The sequence below is a fragment of the Leiobunum rupestre genome, chromosome 1 (assembly GCF_980474605.1).
Source record: "Leiobunum rupestre chromosome 1, qqLeiRupe1.1.hap1, whole genome shotgun sequence".
NCBI classification, from domain to species: Eukaryota; Metazoa; Arthropoda; class Arachnida; order Opiliones; family Sclerosomatidae; genus Leiobunum; species Leiobunum rupestre.
Window position 1 is genome coordinate 77,599,312 of NC_143384.1, and position 22,991 is coordinate 77,622,302.

The window sequence follows — 22,991 nt, forward strand, 5'->3', positions numbered from 1 at the left end:
TTTATTCGCATAAAAAGTTTTATTCAAGAACGCATAAAAGTAACTAAGAACTATAATTAAATGCTAGCACCGTTAAGTTATACCATATGTAACATAGTCACTCATAAGTATGCCTCTGCGTAACATTTCCATAGAAAAATTCATTGAGATCTTGTTTGAGACGGAAAATACAAGAAGCGGACCCAAAAATGCCAAAATTCTAGTGTTGGTAATTTTCCGGAAAAATAAAATTCGGAAAAATTTAGTAGGAAATCGGCGGCCGCAATTCCTAATTTGGCTTGTTTATGGTTGAATTTCTACGTATACCTGCGTGCGTTATAGTTTTGGAAAATACCGTCTATTGCGTTATATTTAAGATTTAAAAACAGTTGAATATTTTATTTTTACCTCTCTGAGGGGACTATGTAAACTAGGAGGGGTATACCAAACACTATGTCTGTGGGTCTCTGGGTCTGTCTGTATGTCAAGGTAGCTTTCCCACATAGTCCAGTGAGTAAAATCCAATTTTCCATTAAAATGAGTTTTCAACTTTATTATCTAGTGAGAAAAATTCGATTTTGCTCACTGAAATTTATTTGCCCCTCTCGACGCACTTGTTTATTTCTGCAGGAGTGAGCAAATAAATTAATAAATAAAACAAATAGCCCTTTTCGCAAACCGAGGGGTCGTAATGGGGGATAAACGCTCACGCATGCGCAAATAGCTGTTGGGGGCCAAGTTACTAGACGATGGTTTGTTATTGTGCGGGAATTTAATGCGGTTTGATAACGCTGTGTGACCATTTAAGTTAAATCGTGTATATTTATGTTATATCAACATAGGTTTTACTTAAATGGAAACTAACAGAGTTCCCAGAAGAAGTGATCGTAACTAAGCCTTGGAGATATGCCATCTCGCTGTTGCAAAAGTCACTCTACCTATGGTGATAGTAAAACGGCGTAAATTGTGGCAAAGACTACTTAATCGTATAGAATGGAAAGCTGCACGGGATGATAAAGTTTGCAGCAGGCATTTTGTTAGTGGGTATCCAGGGTGGGAACCATCGGATGTTGACCCGGTACCAACACTTTTTATGAAACCTATTATAAATAAAGTTACCCATAAAAATGCTGTATCTGAAAACAATGTAGAGAACGATTCTTTTGAAATAATTAACCCATCTGATGACAACTTGAGCAGCAATGTCTTAGAGCTCTCACGAGAAAGTAGATATGAAAATCGGATTAAAAAGAAGGTATGCTTTTATATTTCAAAATTATTGACTCGAACTACTTATTAATGTAATATTTTATAGAAAAAATTGGAAAGAGAGTTATTTGATAGAAATTCGGAAAATTTATCTCTTCAATCATCACTTTCATTTCATGACTATGTAGGAGACAACCCGTCTGAACCAGTATTTATTGAAAATAATGAAAAATCATTTCGAAGTAATTTTTAAGTGGTTTCCCTTAAATATCAATAATCTCACTTCTTGTGGACGAAAATGTTAAACTGAAGCAAGAAATACAGGAGTTGAATAATATCTTTCCTCCCGCGTTTCGTGATTGTGACCAGAGTGACTTTTGGGACGGACCGACTGCTGAGGGTTACGGTAAACGTCTCAACATCCAAAAGGCAGCGGTTCCAACAAATGTTCACGGTATACGTCTTATTATTTCGTTTTGCTTACTTTACTCGTAACTTCGTAATTTATTTTACGTGTTTTCTTATCGGCTTTAAATGTGTGATACATTTTCATTAATGTGGTTACGTTGGTTTTATATTTTGTGATATGCGCTGTTGTTTAGCCTTCACTATTCAGTTAAGGTGTTTTGGTGTGTGTTATAAGCCGGGTATTGTTAACGGTAAGGTGTTTTTGGTTTTTTCTATTACAATTTTCATTACCGTGCAGTGGCGTAGCGTACACGGGGTTTGCCAGACAGGCGGGTTGGGGGCCCCATCGCAATCGCGAACAAGAAGAGGTGGCCCGCGTGGGAATCACTGCAGGTGGCAAAAAATAGGGTAAAAATAATTATTTCCACTATTCCATAATTTCATCTAAAATAAAAGCTTATAATTAAAAAATATATGGCTTCAAATTACTTAAGCTTTAGGTAAAGCAGGGTAGATGAAAATGCAAAATGTGTCTGAACTAAACTCACTTTGTCACGTGAAGTCGAGGGTAAAAATTGATCGAGGGGCTGATCACTCCTGGTAATCAGTGTACAAGCACTAAAATGATTACGTAAGTGAGTACAGATCTAGCACTACCAAAGGCTGTACTCATTTTCATATTTATGTAATCGGTGTACAGATTTTCAGAGAGTGGTTAGCCCCTCGGAATAGATTTTTGAAAACTACATTTTGTATCTTTCGTGCGGCAACGTATATAATTATTAAAGGGATATACAAGTGATGTTGCATGGGCTTTGCGTCATAATTTTATGAATTGCTAAATTTGTAGTCATAATTTTAATAAAATTACCTAAAATCTGAACCGTAATAGTGTGTCAGAATTCATAGCCCGGTGTACCTAGTAACAGAGACCATACCACCGGAGGTCTATCATCATAGTGCCCTACACCAGCGTCCACCTAGCCCGGACAGGTGACAAAACCAGCATGGGTAGTAGTACCCTACTACTGATGGTCGCACCTTTTCGCGCAAGCCACTCAACCCAGCAGAAGGTGCAGCAATGGGTTGACCATTTCCCACTTCGCACACAGCAGTGGGATTAAGAGCGGATGCTGTAGCAACTTCAGCCGACAATCTACCTACGTAGGTAAAGAGTCAAACCCTTTGGAGAGAGCTCCTAAAGGGGAACGACGAGCACAGAGCAGTACAAGTAACCCGGCAAAGCTGGCACCGGAGATCCCGGTGCGACTCCAAAAGGCCCGCCGCCCCACAGCGGGCTACCCAATGCGGCGAGGCGGCCAGTTTGCACGAACCCTCTCCGTTAGCCTGAGCTGAAACTCAGTTTCCAGCCCCTACCTGACCGAAGTCGGAGGTGGAGATAGGACCATTTGACCAGAGCTAACATCTCCCAGTGCGCCACCGCCCTTATGGGTTACAAGAGCCGGACCCCGACTCCCCGGTAAAGCCACCAGTTATTGCACACTCTGACCCGTTAAGGGCCAGAATTTAGTAATAGTCTGAACTTGTTTAAGTTGACCTTTATGGGTGCGTTTTAAAAACAGGTAGGGTGTGGGCCCCTTTTTCGCGTTCAACCATGGGCCCCACGTCAATTCGCTACGCCACTATCCGTGCATGGGTATATGGATTGACATTTTCTGGATTTCTAAGTATTTGAATTACCTTGTTGTTTGATTGGGTTATTATAGAGTAATGGCAATCCGTAGCTTTGACCATGGTCGCCATTTTGGTCGCGATTTTTTATCTATAGGAAAAAGCATGGGTGACGTACCGTGACGTCACACTGCCATTACTCTATTATATATTTTTTATTGCATATTTCTGTTAATACAATGTTTATTACTGTGGGTATTTTGATTAACTTTTTCTTGATTCCTAAGTATTTTAACTAACTTGTTACTTAGTTGGGTTATTATTATATATTTTTCTTGTTTGTTGATAATGTGGGGGATAATTCAGATCTTAACCTGCAACTGACATTGTGACTTTTGTGAGTATAGCAGGCTTATTGGTTTTTTTTCACTCGACGGAAACGCTACCGCCATCTATCTTCGTTTAAATACAAAACACGAAAGAACAAACTAGAAAGTGGGTGTATCTTCCATCCCAAACTCTTAAAATATAAATGTTATGAAAGTGTTTAAGGGTGTTTTAGTGGTGTGCAAAGGGTGTACAGTCCCCTTAAAGGAATAAAAAGGAGTGAAACATGTGCAGAGCTTCACTACACTTTGTTGGAGTTGCACTACACCTTTTAGCGTATTAGAAAGGTGTAAAGGGCGACTGCCTAGGGCGCCGCGCTTCACAATACTTCCCGGGGGCCCCACTTTCAGTGTAAAACTATTTTTGGGCCCCTATTTCATATCTTGCTGCCTAGCCCAGAGCCCCGCATACCGTTAAAGTTATAATAAGCCTTTCAGTGATTCTAGCCTATCTAGGCGCTCAATCTCGCTATGCAGTCAGTCTTTAACATTGGAGAGTATAGGAACTTACTCTTGGCAAAAGCGACATAAGACCCAAAAGTGTGTCAGTACGGTATAATGTTTAATGAGAACTTGTCGCGAAGTAAAAAGAGGGAGTGGGAGAGGGGGTGGAAAATACGTCATAAAAATTTTAAATTTTCTCCACTTCAGCGCCGCCGAGTGAGGCGTTTTAGAACGTATGTTTACGGGAGAATAAAACGAAGAGATAAAATCGCGGCAGACCATAGACTAAATATAACGTTGCTAGTACTATTCCAACTAGTGGGTTATGTAGTCTATTGTGAGACTAGCTCTCAGTAAATATTCCAACGGGCGCAAAGGTAGAGTTGACACACTTTTGGGTCTTATGTCACTTTTGCTCTTGGTAATTATGTCACTTTTGCTAGTATAATCATGACTATCTCGACCTTCAAAACAGCGATGTTTAGGCAATATCAGGCACTATGCTTACTAGATTGTAGTTGAATAACGAACTCAAATATAGGTATTAAAATTGATTAGTTAAGAATGTTTTTCACTCGGAACAGATTTGGCCGTCGCTACGCTCTCCTGAGCGGCACTGCTTTCAATGTGGTTGGCTGCTTCTTATTGACCATTTCAGACTCCTTCCTCATGTTTTGTGGATCTACCATTTTCCTGGGAATCGGCTGTGTTTTAGTAAAAGTCACGAGTGATTTGTATTGTAGGTATACACAATTATTTATTCTATAACAAAACTTTTTAAGAGAGTAAAGTCTGTACTGAATGTGTTTCCAGCTATACCCGAAGTAAATTAACCAAAGTTATCAGACCGTTATATCTTTCAAACTAACTTGTAACAAGAGACATAGAAGAAAAAGAGTCTGCCTCTTGAGCTCTCCCCTAGCTTCCACCACAGGTTTCCTGAAAACTTCCAACCTCCCTCTTACGCCCCATACTAGCGAGCCAATCATATTGTTAGAATTCAAATTTTTTTTGGGGAAAAAATAGTATCGCGACACTAGCGACCCTATTAGTAATTCGGCCGAATTCACGAAACTTCGTCTGCTTTAGTCAACGAGTTTCCAAACATAGGCTTATTACGTTATAATCGTTTTTTATTATACTTTTACGTGAAATAAATTTTAAAATGTCGGGGAAGAAAAGTAGGGTGAAGTTGACCAATAAGTCAACGCAGTACAATGCTTTTGCAAAGCTTAAATATGTTCGTTAAATTGGTGTTCAGTGCCTTAAGTTATACTGAGAACTCTCTCATGCAATTTATTTCCTGTTTTCTTAATCCAGTTTCATCAGTTGTAAAGAAATCATCCTTCTCATAATCTTTCAATATGATTTCCCAGCCAATTTTACTAGTTTCCATTTCAATTAGTTTTTAAAATTTTCAGTACTTATAATATTAAATAATACACTAAGCCTTGGTAAAAACGTGTTTGGTTACTTGGTAAATTGCAACTAAGCCTTGGTAAAAACGTGTTCGGTAAGTTGCAAGTTTTTGCAACTATGCAAGGAGTATAATTTCAGCAGCACTATTTTTCTCAGCCGAATAACGCATATTCAAAGTGCTACGCCCGTCAAATTTCTAGTAATCTAGCGCCTCCACAATGGGGAAAAGAACTGAGGGAGTAATTGGAAGTTTTCACGGCACACGGGGCAGCGCTGAGGCAGACTCTTTTTCTTATATGTCTCTTGCTTGTAAGTGCATTTTCCACATGGGATTTCCCTTTAATCGACGTTTTCAGGTTTCACGCCTTCATAGCTCCATTATCGCCATCTAGCAACTAGTAGGTGATGACGTGTATATCGAATGTGGATAACCACCATTCCCAGGTGCAATTTTTGGCGGCATTCCGATGGGTTTTCATCTCCCCACGTTAATTAAAATAGCTTTTAAAATTTTGGCCCTCTCCAATAACTTCAGTTCATTTACTTCTGGCTATACCTAGTACCTAAAATTAAAAACGGTTGAAATTTTAATTTGTAGAATCAAGTTGAAACATTCACTAAAAAGTAATTTTTCGACTGAAAACAATATAGCTCGACTAAAGATATCAGACCTTAAAACCCAGTTTAAATCGGTTTAAATGCCAGTTTTTACTAATAAAATTGACATAAAAACTGATTTCAATTGATAGTGTGAACCATAATGTTTTTATTTCAAATTATGGAGAATAACCTTTGACACAATTTGGGGCATCGAATTTTGCCTAGTCTCAAGAGGGGGTACAACGTCACCAGCATGCGCTTAATTCGCATAGGAAGACGTCACCCCCGGAAACTCCAAAATTCATACAGTAGAAAACGCACCGATGTTTCTGATAAGTGTTACTAAACGTTAAATGTACTCGTAAAAGAAAATTTTGATTATAAAATCGTTGGCGATACGTAATAGTTTGACAATAACTGCCACTTACATTGTTAGTTCCGCCGCTCCGCGTCGTCAAGTAAAATTCATCATTTTTAACTCATTTAAAATACCTCATTTTAAAGCATTTCGTGATCTAGAGTTTACAATACTCAAAAAATACATCGTTAGCGATATCTGCAATTTGAGGCGCTGTAGTAACCTTTAATTCTTAATTGATGGATTTTTACAAACCACCAGCCTCGGTGAAAGATACTTGCAATTATCATAAAAAGGTAACAATATGAACTAACTAACTGTCACTTGGGGCCTGTGGTAACATTTAATTCTTAATCGATGGACTTTTACAAACCTCGACTTTTAAAGCTATTGGCAATCATCACTTGCATATGGTAACACAATGAACACATAAAATATTAAGATAACTAACACTAGGGCGCTCAGTGGCGTAGCTGATGGTCCACAGGGCCCACGGCGCGGGCGAGCTGCGGGGGCCTCGCTCACCAGTCACCATAAAAAATAGAAAAGAGGGGCCCCATCAAGATTTTTGCGGGGTGGCCTCTGAGTTCTCAGCTACGCCACTGAGGGCGCTGTAGTAAGATTTTAATATTTATCGATGAATTTTGACACACCGCGTAGATTTAAATACCTCGTTTCAAAGCTATTTGTAATCATCACTTGCGCATGGTAACACTAGGTACTTAATTAATAACATAATTGTCACTAGGGGCACTTTGATAAGTTTAAATTAATCGTCAATGTATCTGATAGGCTACAAATGTAAGCATTATATCCATTATTTAAGTAACCCAATTAGGATATCTCGGCAGATACGTTTCCGATGAGAATAGCCTTCAACTTGAATCCCTTGCAGATGTTAGTTCTTGTACGCCGTTGGCTACAATACACCGCTCTTAATTGGAAGGTCCTTGAGTTAATAATAATAATAATAATAATAATTTTTCTTTTCATTGGTCTGAAGAGTTGTTAGGAAAAATACCACCGCTAATGAATATTAAACCTTAAGTCTATAAAAATGTGAGAAGTATACCTCTTTAACAAATATTTTATTGGAAGTCAATCGCGGAGTTACGTCGCCATAGAAAGTAAAGCGTCCTCTAATGAAGCGCTGCCAAACCCCGGATTTGACTGATAAATATAATTAGAGGCCTGCGCCGAACTGATATGGGTCGGCGGCGGCGTTTGACCCAAAATATATGGCGGCGGCGGCCTACGCCAGCGTTTAGGCTTACGGCGGCTGCGTCTTCGACGTGGCCAAAATGACCAGCGGCGGCGGCGTAGTTAGGAACTAACGGAAAAATAGGGTCAACCGGGGAAGAAGGAAAAGGGGGGGGGGGACATATCGATAAACCAAGCAACATTTCAATTTAAAGGGAATTAAAATAAGGATAAGCCTTGGTTATATTAGTGACTCTCTCTATAGCCAAGATAACAATGCTGGAATCTATTGACGCTAAGTGAAAATGCTATTACTCTGCGTCGACCGAAATCCGAAAACCGAAATTTGATGTTCGACGTCGTGTTCAAATGTCGTTATTTTCGCGTAAATGAAAACCAAGCTTAATATACCAAAAAAAAATATATAAAGAAAAAAAGAAACGGCGGTGCGCCGTTTAGCAGCGGCGCAAGCCTCTAAATATAATTACCATTAGGCAGTGGTACAGAATGAGCCTACATAATTTAAAGTAAAGGACCATGTAAGGTTCTAAAATCCAGAATCATAAATATATTATTATCTGCCCTGTTTTATTTGTATCAGACGTCTAAGCAGACGTCTCTTAAGTTTAAAAAAAAACGTTTTAGTAACCCTGGTTTTAGTTATAATCGGTTGTCAAGTCCGCTGACATGTAATCAATAATCATTGACCATTAAATATAACTTTATGTTTTATAATTATATGTACTTTATCAACCTACGAATATCACAGACGACCTAAAGTTTCGACAATTAAGGGGTCTCCGAACTCAAAATGAAGAACACATAAACAAACGAAAATGAGCTGCAGAGCTTTCGGCAGCACTTTCGTTGGTTTGTTTCATTTTCGAGTGAAGCAGAGTACACGACGACGCATTCGAGTGTTCGGACACGGCCGTCTCGAGATCTGCTTCGCGCTCATAGCGGCCTAGGCGATCGTACGAAAATCACGTATGGAAATTAGTTCAAAAACTTCTCACATCATTTTTTGGCGTTAGTGTAGCCCCCCCCCCCCTTCAGAAAATTCGTAGCCATGTTAACGAATGGGAGGAACTGCGCGTAACTTTGGAATTTTTCAATTATTATCGCGTAATGTGTAATTTTTTGTAAAATATTTTTTTAGTAATATTTAAGTTAATTAATAATAAAAAAGTTAAACACCTCTTGAGATTTTTTAACGCAAAGTTAAGTTTTGAAAAACGTTATTAAAATTTGGTGATTCTGGAGCCAGAAGTCGCCGTCGACGTTTTCTGCATAAAAATGTCAACATAAACACTTGGTTCTCCTTACAGCTGTATTTTTGTTATGTAGTAACTTCCAGAGGCCTTTGTTTTGTATTAATGTTTAAAATTTAATTTAATTAAATTAGTAAAATAAATTAATTTTAAAAGAAAACAAATGTGACTTCTCTTGAAGAATATGTAAAACTTTATTATTAAGGTATTGACTTGTTTTTTTAAGAGCCAAAATAAGTTTAATAATACATAATAGTTGGAATATGGGATAATGTATTATAATGATAATTTATACAGGACTAGTTGGAATATTGTTTAACATAGTATGATTATTTATTCAAATATTGACTAGTTAAAATATGGGTTAACGTGTAATAATTTATACAGGTACGTAAGGGTGGTTCAAAAAAAATGCAAATATCGAAATGTTTTGGTGCACATGGATTTTCTTGTTCATTTTGATGAGAACATGACCCACGAAAAATTTTAGGTTATTTCATTAATATTTACGACTGCCTCAACGAGGTTACGTTTTACCACTATGAACTAACCCATTTATAAGCAAAAATCAGTTATGTCACTTAAATACTTTACTTGAACCAGTAGAAGGAAAGTAAGGGTGTGGCGTCAAACCCGGGTTCGGGTTTGGGTTCGGGATCGGGATCCGGGATTTAAGGGGTGAAATGGGGGTAAAATCGTCGAAAATTCATAGCGGCTTTGGAATACCTAAGGAACTACCAAGGAAGTCATCCACAAGCGCACAGTTTAAAACAACGGGTTCAACTATCACTTATATGAAAGTTATTCAAAAGTGGTCTGACATTCACAATGTAGCCACTATGAGTCTTGGATACAGGTCCAGAAATCAGAACAAGTGTCCATTCTTCTCTGTTAATGACGAGAGACTGGCTTGGCTAAAAAATGATTTTCCTCAATATCTAGAAAAAGTTCAAACCAACTGCGAGAAGAAAATATTGAAAAGGAAACACATGAATCTATTAGAATAACTTCATTGTCTACAATATCTTGCGTGTCATACCTCCTAAAATCTGGTTTCCAGAAAATGAAAGAACTTGTGTATAAGCCTCTTTCTCGAAAAGTACTTCCAAGTTTCCATCACTATTTTCATTCATAGTGATCTTCCAAGTGACAGTTAGTTAATTAATCCATTCCAGTATAAATTATCATTATATGTTAACTCATATTCCACCTAGTCAACACATGTACATGGACGTACCTTAGGGTGTTTAAAAAAAATGCAAATATCGAAATGTTTTGGTGCACATTGATTTTCTCGTTCATTTTGGTCGGAAAATGACACAGGAAAAATTTTACGTAAATTCTTTAATATTTAGGACTGCCTCAACGAGCTAAAGTTTTACCATTATAAACAAACCCATTTATAAGCAAAAAATAATTATGTCACTCAAATACTTTAACTGAACGAAATATTTAATATTTATTACTTACTTAAATTTACACAGGGTTTATTATAGTAATAAGTACCGGTACACAATAAAATAATTGGCAGAAATCCCCACAAAACCAGGTCCTAACTTGTGATTTTCAGCAGTTATAACCTGGTTTAGTGGGGCTTTCTGCGAAATATTTTATTGTGTACCGGTACTTATTTCTATAATAAACCTTATAAAAACTTAAATAAGTAATAAATATTAAATGGTGGTAAAATCATCGAAAATTCAATGTATTTATGATATTTCTCGCGACGATTTGTTTTTTCGTATATCAACATATTATGTTCAGGCCAACTTGTTTATTTATCTCCGCATATCTCGAGTAAGACTTAGCGTACGGAATAAGTTGAAATGATGTAAAAAGTGATAACCTGAGTGGGAGATAGCGCGCGTGCGCGGATTCCCCGGGGGACGCGGTTAATTTGAATTTAAGAGTGTTTTGACGTCATGGAATATTCGTTGTTAAAGTAAAATGAAAATATTTTTAAACTTCATTTTAATATCATTGCAGTACGCTTGGCACTTGAATCTATCTCACGAGTATTTCTTAAAACGAATATCTCGATCGCGTTTTATCGTACGAAATAAGTTGAAATTATGTAAGTTGTATGATACTTAATAACCTTGGCGGGAAGATAGTGCGCGGATTACCTGGGAGGCGTGGATTGACCGGGGGCGCGGTTAATTTGAATTTAAAACATGGATTCCCTCTCCGAAATAATTCATGTACCCAAAATTGGACCGCAAGTTTTTTTCTTTTTAGGGGAAGCTCTATGGGAGTTTAACATTACAATAAAGCTAATAAGTCCAGTTTGGGGTACTTTTGGTTCGAAATGGGGTACATAGGGCCGAAAATGGTGACTTTGGTCGTTTTTAGGGTAGTTTTGGTCTATTTTGGTCCATTTTTGGGTACATCAGAAAAGCAGTTGGAAAAACGAAGAGCCTTATTTTTTTTCCACCCATCCCCAAACTCTAAAAATTTATTGCTATAATTTATTTATCGCTTCCGTAGGTATAAAATAAGATAAAAACCACTTACCTATATTTTAATTTCGGTAAATTAAAAATACTTAATTAATGTACTAAGTTACGTTTAAAAGAACCATTTGTAACAATTCCAATATGTAAATATAGGTAAAAGGATTGAAAAAATACTTAAAGTAAGTGATTTTACTGATAAACTCTAAAGGAATTTAACTTTAAAGGGTATCTTAGATTATTGTTTTTAATTTTATTCAAGTTGAAAACGTATTAAGAGTCCTTCAAAGTACTATAAAAGGATTTTATTTACGAACTAAATTCATATTTTCTTCAAACTTTCAATTCGCTTTTATTACTATTTAAATACGGTAAAATAGAATTCTAATACACAAATATAGTCAAAAAGATACTATCAAACACTAAAATTAAAATTAAATGAAATTTGTGTGGATAAGATTTGTAAATATAATTTTGAAAATAATTACTTTCACGCTTTATTTAACCCCACACTCTCGATCCAGCTCCCTACTATACGTGCCCATTTATAAAATCAAAATTGAACCGTCATGAATAATCCATATAAACGTAAAAGACGCGGGCGTCTTGAAGTCCAAGTTTCGTCTCCACTGAAATAGAAACAACAAGAGGAAAGGGTCTTTCTGGTGACCTAACTTTTAACATTGCTGGACGTTTTATATTTATTGTGTTCTGTTACTTATAGTCATATGGATTTCCATTCATTCGAGGAAGTTAGCGAAATAGTGGAAGAGTATAATAGGACGTGGTTAGATATGCAAGAAATAAAAGGGCATTTGGACGAAATGGAAAAGCATTTAAAAAGTGGGAATTGAGTTAGAAGAAGCTTGTCAAAGGGAAATTGTACTGAGAAATAAAGTTACAGATATAAAACCAAATACAATTGGATTGAAAATATTGCAAGATAGTTGGAAGGGAGCAGAGAAGTAAAGGGATAATATTGTATGTCATTGATTGGCTTAAGACCTGTTAAATAAAATATAAAATAAAATATGAAATAAAATAAAATATAAAATGAAATGAAATGAAAAAAAATTTATAAAAATATAGAAATATAAAAATATAAAAACATAAAAATATAAAAATATTAAAATATTAAAATTACTAATTTTTAACAGAATTTTCTAAATTATTCTAATTTTTTACCATAAGCCAACTTAATTTTAAAACTATTGTCTATTTATGAAAATTGAGTTTTGTAGATATTTTGAATTTTTTCATTTTTATCCCTAAATTTTGTAATAAATTTATATTATTTTTATCGGCTATACGATATTTCAAGTTAATTTATAAAAATTATAAATGAGTTTAATTAAATTAATAATTATTAGTGTTTTAAAAAGCGATATGAAATACACTTTATTTTTTAACTACGTTAGGGAATATTTGACAAATGTCACGAGTGTTTTGAAGTGTAATTTTTAGCTCCATTTTAGTATCATTAAGTGCCTACATACTAAAGTGGCTGTTAAAGCTGGATGGGAGCAGAGAAGTAAAGGGATAATATTGTATGTCATTGATTGCTTTAAGACCTGTTAAATAAAATGTAAAATAAAATATAAAATAAAATGAAATAAAATAAAATAAAAAATATAAAAATATAAAAATATTAAAATTACTAATTTTTAACAGAATTTCCTAAATTATTCTAATTTTTATCATAAGCCAACTTAATTTTAAAACTATTGTCTATTTATGAAAATTGAGTTTTGTAGATATTTTGAATCGTTTCATTTTTATACCTGGTTAAAAGTTATTATAATTGGGGATATTTTGTTAAAAGTTAGTATAATTTGGGAGATTCTTTTAAAAAACTGTATAGTTTTCGTTATTTTCAAACAAAAATAGAAAATTAAAGCCTGCTTTTTGATTTTGGATACCTTGGATCTTAATAACAACGCTAATCACTTGCATCTTGTAAAAACAGAAACCTGAGATTAGAATTAAAATTTGCAAAACCGTTACCGGAGACGATTTCCATTCTAATATACGCTGAGTTTCAAAATTTGATTGAAATTGATAAAAATTGAAACGTGATTTTCGATTACAGTAATTAATGGATTCGCTACAGATAACTAAAATTCTTGAAAAAGATTTAAGTACTAAAAGTATATTTCGAGGCGTGTTCGCGGCTGACAAGCTACCTAAATAGGTAAAAATATTCCCTTCTCTATTTGTTGTAAATACCGATACGAGTGCTGAACCTGGAGAACACGGGGTTCTAATATATTTTTCTAAACATAAAAATAGTGAATACCTGGATTCCTTTGGAAACCCGCCAGATTATTTTAAATTTAATGACTTTATTGAACGAAACAGTAAAACTGTTACTTTTAATTCTAATCAATTACAGAGTAATTCTAGTAATACGTGTGGAGCATTCTGTATCTATTTTGCTATAAACAGGTGTAAAGGAATAGAAATGTATAACATTGTGTCTAGGTTTAAGAAAGATAAAAATGTAAACGATAAAATGATTAAAGAGTTTATCTGCAAAATGTATTCAATAAAATAATTTTTTACAATTTATAGCAATAGCAGTTTTTATATATTCATAAATACAAGCATTCATTATCATTTTTCAATATCTTTATGACCGTGCGCTAAGGTACGAACCCCGCCGGGTAGAATATATCTCTGATCATCATTTGGTGATAAACAAAGTTTTCTAGTATTTAAAGTAAATAGCTCATGCTTGAAACTAGCTATACGCATCATCTTGGCTGACATGGTTTCTTGATTAAAAAGACAACGTTCATAGTCTTCGTGGCGGATGACGATTCTAATAACGTTCATGGCAACACCCTTACAAACCTTTTTATGGTTTAAAATTGACTCTAAAGATTTCCCCAATCGCAACTCCTTTTCTATCTTTTCAGCGGTCTTAGACTCCCCGTACAATTTAATAGAATAAAGCTTTGGACGAAGTCCTACAAAGCTTTGAATTAACTGTGAATTTGTTTCGTCTTTAAAATAGCCGAGAGCTTTTTTATTCTGATCAGAATGAAGGAAATTCGAAGGTGGATAATCAGAGAAGTCAAAGCGGTTTTTATGAACTTCAATGTCTTTATAAACATCATCCGTCTTAATGTTGTACGTTAAACTGTCTGTAAATATTTTATGTATTAGTACTATTTAAATAAAAAAATTAGGATTTTATTTACAAACTAAATTCATATTTTCTTCTAACTTAGAAGTTGGTTTGTATGAAATACTTACTAATACCTGAAAAATGGACTTTAGGCCATAACGTCGACGCCGTTGCGTATTGCTAGATCTGAACGTGGAGCGAAAGATACATGTACTATAGAATAAATTAAAGGGGAATAATTTTAGTAACCATTAATAAATAATTACCTATACGTCCATATTTATTTCATTTCATTTTATATTTTATTTTATTTCATAATTTATTTTATTTTATATTTTATTTAACAGGTCTTAAGCCAATCAATGACATACAATATTATCCCTTTACTTCTCTGCTCCCTTCCAACTATCTTGCAATATTTTCAATCCAATTGTATTTGGTTTTATATCTGTAACTTTATTTCTCAGTACAATTTCCCTTTGACAAACTTCATCTAACTTCAATTCCCACTTTTTAAATGCTTTTCCATTTCGTCCAAATGCCCTTTTATTTCTTGTATATCTAACCACGTCCTATTATACTCTTCCACTATTTCACTAACTTCCTCGAATGAATGGAAATCCATATGACTATAAGTAACAGAACACAATAAATATAAAACGTCCAGCAATGTTAAAAGTTAGGTCACCAGAAAGACCCTTTCCTCTTGTTGTTTCTATTTCAGTGGAGACGAAACTTGGACTTCAAGACGCCCGCGTCTTTTACGTTTATATGGATTATTCATGACGGTTCAATTTTGATTTTATAAATGGGCACGTATAGTAGGGAGCTGGATCGAGAGTGTGGGGTTAAATAAAGCGTGAAAGTAATTATTTTCAAAATTATATTTACAAATCTTATCCACACAATTTTCATTTAATTTTAATTTTAGTGTTTGATAGTATCTTTCTGACTATATTTGTGTATTAGAATTCTATTTTACCGTATTTAAATAGTAATAAAAGCGAATTGAAAGTTTGAAGAAAATATGAATTTAGTTCGTAAATAAAATCCTTTTATAGTACTTTGAAGGACTCTTTATACGTTTTCAACTTGAATAAAATCAAAAACAATAATCTAAGATACCCTTTAAAGTTAAATTCCTTTAGAGTTTATCAGTAAAACCACTTACTTTAAGTATTTTTTCAATCCTTTTACCTATATTTACATATTGGAATTGTTACAAATGGTTCTTTTAAACGTAACTTAGTACATTAATTAAGTATTTTTAATTTACCGAAATTAAAATATAGGTAAGTGGTTTTTATCTTATTTTATACCTACGTAAGCGATAAATAAATTATAGCAATAAATTTTTAGAGTTTGGGGATGGGTGGAAAAAAAATAAGGCTCTTCGTTTTTCCAACTGATGTTTTTTCTGATGTACCCAAAAATGGACCAAAATAGACCAAAAGTACCCTAAAAACGACCAAAGTCACCATTTTCGGCCCTATGTACCCCATTTCGAACCAAAAGTACCCCAAACTGGACTTATTAGCTTTATTGTAATGTTAAACTCCCATAGAGCTTCCCCTAAAAAGAAAAAAACTTGCGGTCCAATTTTGGGTACATGAATTATTTCGGAGAGGGAATCCATGTTTTAAATTCAAATTAACCGCGAGAAAATCAATGTGCACCAAAACATTTCGATATTTGCATTTTTTTAAACACCCTAAGGTACGTCCATGTACATGTGTTGACTAGGGGGAATATGAGTTAACATATAATGATAATTTATACTGGAATGGATTAATTAACTAACTGTCACTTGGAAGATCACTATGAATGAAAATAGTGATGGAAACTTGGAAGTACTTTTCGAGAAAGAGGCTTATACACAAGTTCTTTCATTTTCTGGAAACCAGATTTTAGGAGGTATGACACGCAAGATATTGTAGACAATGAAGTTATTCTATAGATTCATGTGTTTCCTTTTCAATATTTTCTTCTCGCAGTTGGTTTGAACTTTTTCTAGATATTGAGGAAAATCATTTTCTAGCCAAGCCAGTCTCTCGTCATTAACAGAGAAGAATGGACACTTGTTCTGATTTCTGGACCTGTATCCAAGACTCATAGTGGCTACATTGTGAATGTCATACCACTTTTGAATAACTTTCATATAAGTGATAGTTGAACCCGTTGTTTTAAACTGTGCGCTTGTGGATGACTTCTTTGGTAGTTCATTAGGTATTCCAAAGCCGCTTTGACAGGAGTTGAAAATATATCTATTGCTCGCCTTACACTCAACTTTTCTAGATATGTTCTTAGTCCATAATTTGCATAAATTTTCATCAACTGGAAACTGATAAAATGATACATTGATATTCTTCTTAGATTCACAGAATGGATCACAACAAATTTTTGTTGTGGGCATTTTTGAATCTTAAAAATTGGCAATATTTTAAAACTAAAGTTTGAGAAATGTGAACTTAATTTAAAGAATAATAAAACTATTTTTTAAATAATATGAATAATAGTGTGGTTGTTTATTTAAAATTCTGATAAAATAAATGCAAATACTGGTTTGAAAACTTAAAAACTTGAATCCTGTAAAAAACTTTGGTTAGGCTTAGCAATTAACTTATAAAACTCAATTAACTAGTTGAATTTACCGCCATAGAAAACTATTAAATATCCCGCTGATTTTTTACATTTAAGGGGGGGGCTCGGACAGCGCTCCTAGTGTTAAAAAAAGGTATTCACTGGTTAACATCTCAAAACAAAGTGTAGCTCGTTTTATTTAATTCCACTCTTTTTATCCAGGGCCACCGGATATGGCTTTGTAGCGAAATCTATAATTTTTGTTAAATTCCCATTTGATATTGAACGTGACGTCACTAGGTGACGAGGTGATAGATAATTTTTTTGTTTTTCTACAGTGAAATATCCTTACGTTTATTTATCCACGACTATCATTTAAAATCGCGCAAGCTGTGGAGCTAGTGTCTCAACCAATTTCCAACAAAATTTTAATTTTAAACTTTCCATAGCGGCTCTAGTGGCAGGTATTGCTAGAGGCTTGCGCCGCCGCTAAACGCCGCCGCCGCCGATAATTTTGAACGCGCCGATCGCACCGCCGCCGATTGATCGAAAATCGGCGCACGCCGCCGCCACCGCCGATACAAAGAACGGCGAGCCGCCGTTTCTTTTTTTTTCTTTATACACTTTTTTTTTTGGTATTAAGCTTGGTTTTCATTTACGCGAAAATAACTACATTTGAACACGACGTCGATCGTCAAATTTTGGTTTTCGGATTTCGGTCGACGCAGAGTAATAGCATTTTCACTTAGCGTCAATAGATTCCCGCATTGCTATCTTGGCTATACACTCTTTTTCGCGGACTTTTCGACCCCTCTTTTTGGCCGCCCACTAGTCGGCCATTACCTGGAACCACCGGTGGGGGGTCTAGGCTCGGGTCTTTGGTCCCAGGATATGGAGAATGGGACTTAAGGGGGGTGAACTCAACATGAACGCGCCCAGCAAAATTCCCAAAAAAAGAGTGTATAGATAGAGTCACTAATATAACCAAGGCTTATCCACATTTTAATTTTCTTAAAATTTAAAGGTTGCTGAGGTTTATCGATATGTTTTCTAAAATTGCATTATATTAATCAGTGGCGGACTGGGTCTAATATTTTTTGGTTGCTAGGAGACTAAGGATCCCAGCTTTAACAACTATAACGCTACCATGTTTACGGAGGCCCACTTCATGAACGGTCCATGGGATCCACGCCATCGGGCAGGTTACCTCAATGGCCAATGCGAGACTGATTATATTTTTTTATTTTAAATTCAATAAATAAGGCATTTGATATCCTGCATTTTAGACGTTCAATACGTTTATAAAATCACATAATAATACCTTAAATTATATTTAAATGGAAAATAACATAGCAATCTATGTTCGCCGTGCGATGATAACCTTCGGCAGCAAAAATCATATTATTCGTAACTCGGATTTATTTCTGATTGGAAGGCTCAGAGCGTCAGTGGCGTAGCCAGAAATTCGTCAAAGGGGGTCCAAGAATGTTAATATTAAGAGGGGTGTCGAGAAGGGGGTGTCAATTTAGTATAGTCAAGGTAGGCCCAGGGGGTTGACATTGAACCCTCCTTGTCTACGCCACTGCAGAGCGTTATCGTGGAGCACGACCAAAAAAATAAAAAGCCAATATCGAGCCTTCAACCGAATTTTGACCCGGCATAACTGCGAATAACTTTGGTTGTCGTTTGACGTGACCTCGGAAGGACCATGGACCAATTAATGTTCTTCGCACATTAAAACATTAAAAGAAACGTTTTACAAATTGAGCCAGTCCCACGTGTTTTCCAGCTGCTGAGCTACATTTGTATTTTCCCTCCCCTAACCCCTTTTCCTTCGTCCCCGGTTATCATTAGTTAGTGTGTTCCTAACTCGGCCACCAGAGCGCACATTTAACATTCGCCCGAAGCAAATATTCGGGAACGGGTCGTCCCTGTGCGAAGTACATTAATTGGTCCATGGAAGGACTAGTACGAGTTGGAATTTGCCCTTGCCCTTCTGGTCGCGTGTTTTTTAAACTGTCGCTACAAGAAGTAGCTCTAAAATTTATACAAACGCCGGCGTACGCCGCCGGTCATTTTGGCCACGCCAAAGACGCCGCCGCCAGTATATTTGGGCGCAGGCCTCTAGGTATTGCCATGATTTGAAGACTATTGTATTATGATGTTCAACAGATTGCAAAATAAATTTAATCAAGCCTATATTATTCATAAACTAGGGCGTCACAAAACCCCAACGGGTATTTTTGACAAAAACCTGAGCGGAATGAGCTAGCGACAATATAAATAATTCAAATATTGAACACACATTTAAAGAAATTAAGGTAATAACTTTTATTTTTATGACATTCATATCAAAGTAGTTTCAGCCTCTCCAGTTCTTTTTTTTGAAAGCTAGCCCGGTCTTACTAATGACTTTCAAAAGTCGTTCTACGTTAAATCTGGGATCGAAAATTATGCTGTCCAATGTTTTTACGCGCGAAACGACAACGTATGCCATGCCGAGAGCGAATTCGTTGGGTCCGAGATCAACAACTGCTTGCTCAAGTGTTAAGCCCTGGGAACGATGAATGCTGATTGCGTAAGCAAGTTGCAGTGGGAATTGCTTACGAGTACAAGTGGCTGCCCCCTTTTTAAACGAAACGGTGTCTGGTGGGATCGGTATCAGATTGTTGTATAACGACGGACCTGAGTATGTATGTTGGAAAATTAACAAGCACACAAAGTGGCAACTCGTTTAAATACTCGCGAGTATCGGTGGAAATATAGATAATATCAATGACTTTGCCTATAGTACCATTGCCAGTTTCCCTATCTCTCAATAAAAAAAACCCTCGAAGGGATTCCCCTCATCAATTACTGTTTTCGAGATATTGCGAAATTTCTGCGAATTATCAGAGCCCCCACCCCCCTCCACTTCTCTACAAAACGTTCCCGTACAACTCGCTCCTATCCCCGCTGAGCGCCCCCCCCCTCTACCCTCTCTCTCTCTCTCTCTCTCTCTCTCTCTCTCTCTCGCAACAAGTGGCTCATACAATTCCTCTTTCTCTTCCGCCCCCCTCCTTTGAAACTTACTAACGGACGACCGTTCCTATCCCCGTCTAGCACCCCCCTACCCTCTCGCTTTCTCTCTCTCTCGCAACCCGTGGCTCATACCAGGCCTCTTTATCTTGCGCCCCCCCCCCCCCTCCTTCGAAACTTATTAACAGACGGACGGACGGACGGACGGACGAACGGACAAAACTTTCCCATTGAACTCGCTGCTAAGAGAGCTACGCTCAAAAATACAGTGACGATGATTTAAAGATCATAACTATACACGTTTTAAAATACAACTGACGTTGATAGTGGAATGGCTTTAAACTGGAGATATTGTCATACCATTGGTGCCCAAATTTCCAAATTAAAAGAACAGCATTTAGAATGTATAAATCGCCATTTTGAAGGCAGTTATTCTTTAATATACCATTTCAGTATATTTTTGAGTTAAACATTTTGAAGGTCGTGATTGCCATTTTCAAGGTCGAGATCACCATTTACTAAAGATCGCCCATTTTGGCACCCCGGGTTTATGGTACCGTAAAAACTATTGCTTTTCGAATGTTGCTTAAAATAGGATTTTCCCTCAACTGGTTTTTGAGATATGACATGATTGGTGTTATGAGACCAGGTACCATCTTGAACCGAGAATGCCTAACTCCTCAGGTTGGCAGGCGGTAGATTCGTGATCAGCGCCCTCGAAAATACCCGAATGAATCAAAACTTGGGCTAAGTAAGGAGATTTCCATCTATTTCTAGGAGAAAGTTAGGAACGTTGGAGGAATAACAGGAGGTAGACTCTCATAGGAGGTTTCGATAGTTGGAAGCAAAAATTCAAAAGGAGGTCGCAAAATTTTAACGTGGAGACAGTCAGACTCTGTGACCACCGTACAAAACCAGTTTTATAATGCAAAAATGGCGTTCATGTGTCATTCTGTCATTGATTGATACCTTTACAACTTTTGAATTACCAACCTCAACACATTCTAGTAGTGTTTCGATAAGTATAGGGTAGGATTTTTCTCACGAGTATGGAGGTTTGTTTTTTTATACTTGGCCACACTGATCAAAAGACCTTGGTCTTCTCGTTCACTTGGCTGTGAGCTGTCTCTTCGTTTATTGAGGTCGATTTTAAATGGAAAATATTATCTTAGCTGGATTTGTTTTCTCGTTTAGTGTTGGAATTCGTCGGCCCGAAGTTCAGGTTCGTTTCTAATTTGGAACTGATTGCGCACGGCTTTGGAATCATTTTTCTGTCGGGAGTTTCTTGGACCATCGTCAATTGGAAATATTTCACTTTGGTCACGACACTGCCAATAAACGTTTTGTTACTGGGTTTGCAAATAAGGTGAGGTGAGCTCTTTATCTAAATTTATGATAGTGCAGATAATGGCGAAATGTATGTCACGCTGGTACGCACAGTAAACAATAAAGAGACCACAAATCGTTTTAAAAATTCTGACCGAATTTCATGTAGTTCCTCCCTTTCTCCCAGGCATACCTTCCCGTTTCCCAAAACATGTTATTCCGTAGGCCCACCATCAAAATTTAAACGAATTTGAGACCCTTTAACTGAATCGAATGAAATTTTTGTAATTAGTAAAATACTTAAATTAAAATTTGATTTTTCAAGTACAAGCCGCACCATATAAGTTAATGGGATATTTAGAAGAAAAAAAATAGATTTCATTGGCATGAAGGGTACTTTTTCCCCACCTTTATTGTAACCCATCTACCTGAATCAATGGCCTTAAAAGTCGCTCGATGACTTAGGCCTAAAGTGGTGCCTGGGGTATAAGGATAATTGATTAGTATTTTATTATTTTGAATATTAGAAGACCAGAACAACTGCTAAGTCCTTACTTTTAAAATTTAATATGTGGTTTGAAATATTTGAATTTAAAATTCGACATGTTAAATCAATTGGTGAAGCTGATCAAAATTAACACATATTAGTTATCCATCGATTTAAATAAAATTTTCATATTAACATCATAATAAGCCGAAAAAAAGCCTAAATCCAACCAAAATCCGAATTTTAAAAATAAATCTGTGACCTGATGTATTTGTCAGGGAAAATAGTTATTTGGGAAAAATGGGTTGTAATATTTAGACGACCCATATATATGCTTAGTAGCTCGCTTCACTTCAGTATCGGGTTACGAGAGACAACCTAGCTATATCATAAGTAACATATGAAAATAAGTATGACACTAATTTTATATGATCATCTGATTCGTTAATAACCATATTATATAAATCATTAGCTGACTAAGAACTGAGAACTGTCGCGAAATGTTTGTGTTCTTTGAAACTATTAAGTTTCGCCTGTTTGAAAGATCAGCCGAGGCTTATCGGAAATTGAAACGTTTTAACTAGTAAAACATTGTTTACTTGCGAAAAAGAATGATAAATTATCGAATTGGAACATAAAATTGGCTATTAATAAACACCCACTTCGTATGTGAAAGTATTTATTTTCAAATTTGGCTATCGCCATCACACCAACCTGGCAGTCACTTACCAACGAATTTAGTAGGGTGTTACGAATTTCCTCTTCCGATGACCGTGTCGTAATTTCACTATTACGTTACTTATGTCAATATTTATTGTAAATGTTTGAGACCCTTTAATTGGCACAACTGAGAATGTATTTATATGAAAGGACACCATAGTCAGTGTGTGTTTTTATGGCGTCGCAAGATTTACGGAACTAATGGGATACCGGACCAATTTCATTGACACTTAAGGAGAGGCACATACTGGCATACCTTGAGGTGGATAAACACTTTCCTTAAGTATAAACACAAGTGTATGATATTTTCACATAAGTATGTGACTTCCTATTCTTCAACTGCAAAGGTTTTACGTAAAACCAGTTACAAC

At 35.9% G+C, this 22,991-nt stretch overlaps 2 protein-coding genes across 2 annotated transcripts in view; both read left to right on the plus strand.

The window, feature by feature from the left end:
• Nucleotides 1–22,991, plus strand: part of LOC149966698 (solute carrier family 22 member 19-like) — a 34,863-nt gene that overhangs the window by 6,117 nt on the left and 5,755 nt on the right. Inside the window, exons 4-5 of the mRNA XM_090153806.1 lie at nt 4,643–4,797; nt 21,282–21,453. Coding sequence (XP_090009932.1) covers nt 4,728–4,797; nt 21,282–21,453 — 242 coding nt within the window. The 5' untranslated portion in view covers nt 4,643–4,727. The remainder of the gene's footprint in view (nt 1–4,642; nt 4,798–21,281; nt 21,454–22,991) is intronic.
• On the plus strand, nt 848–3,657 carry LOC149966699 (uncharacterized). The gene is made up of 2 exons (XM_090153813.1): nt 848–1,234; nt 1,295–3,657. The coding sequence occupies exons 1-2, from the start codon at nt 920–922 to the stop codon at nt 1,439–1,441; spliced, it is 462 nt and encodes a 153-aa protein (XP_090009939.1). The 5' UTR covers nt 848–919; the 3' UTR covers nt 1,442–3,657.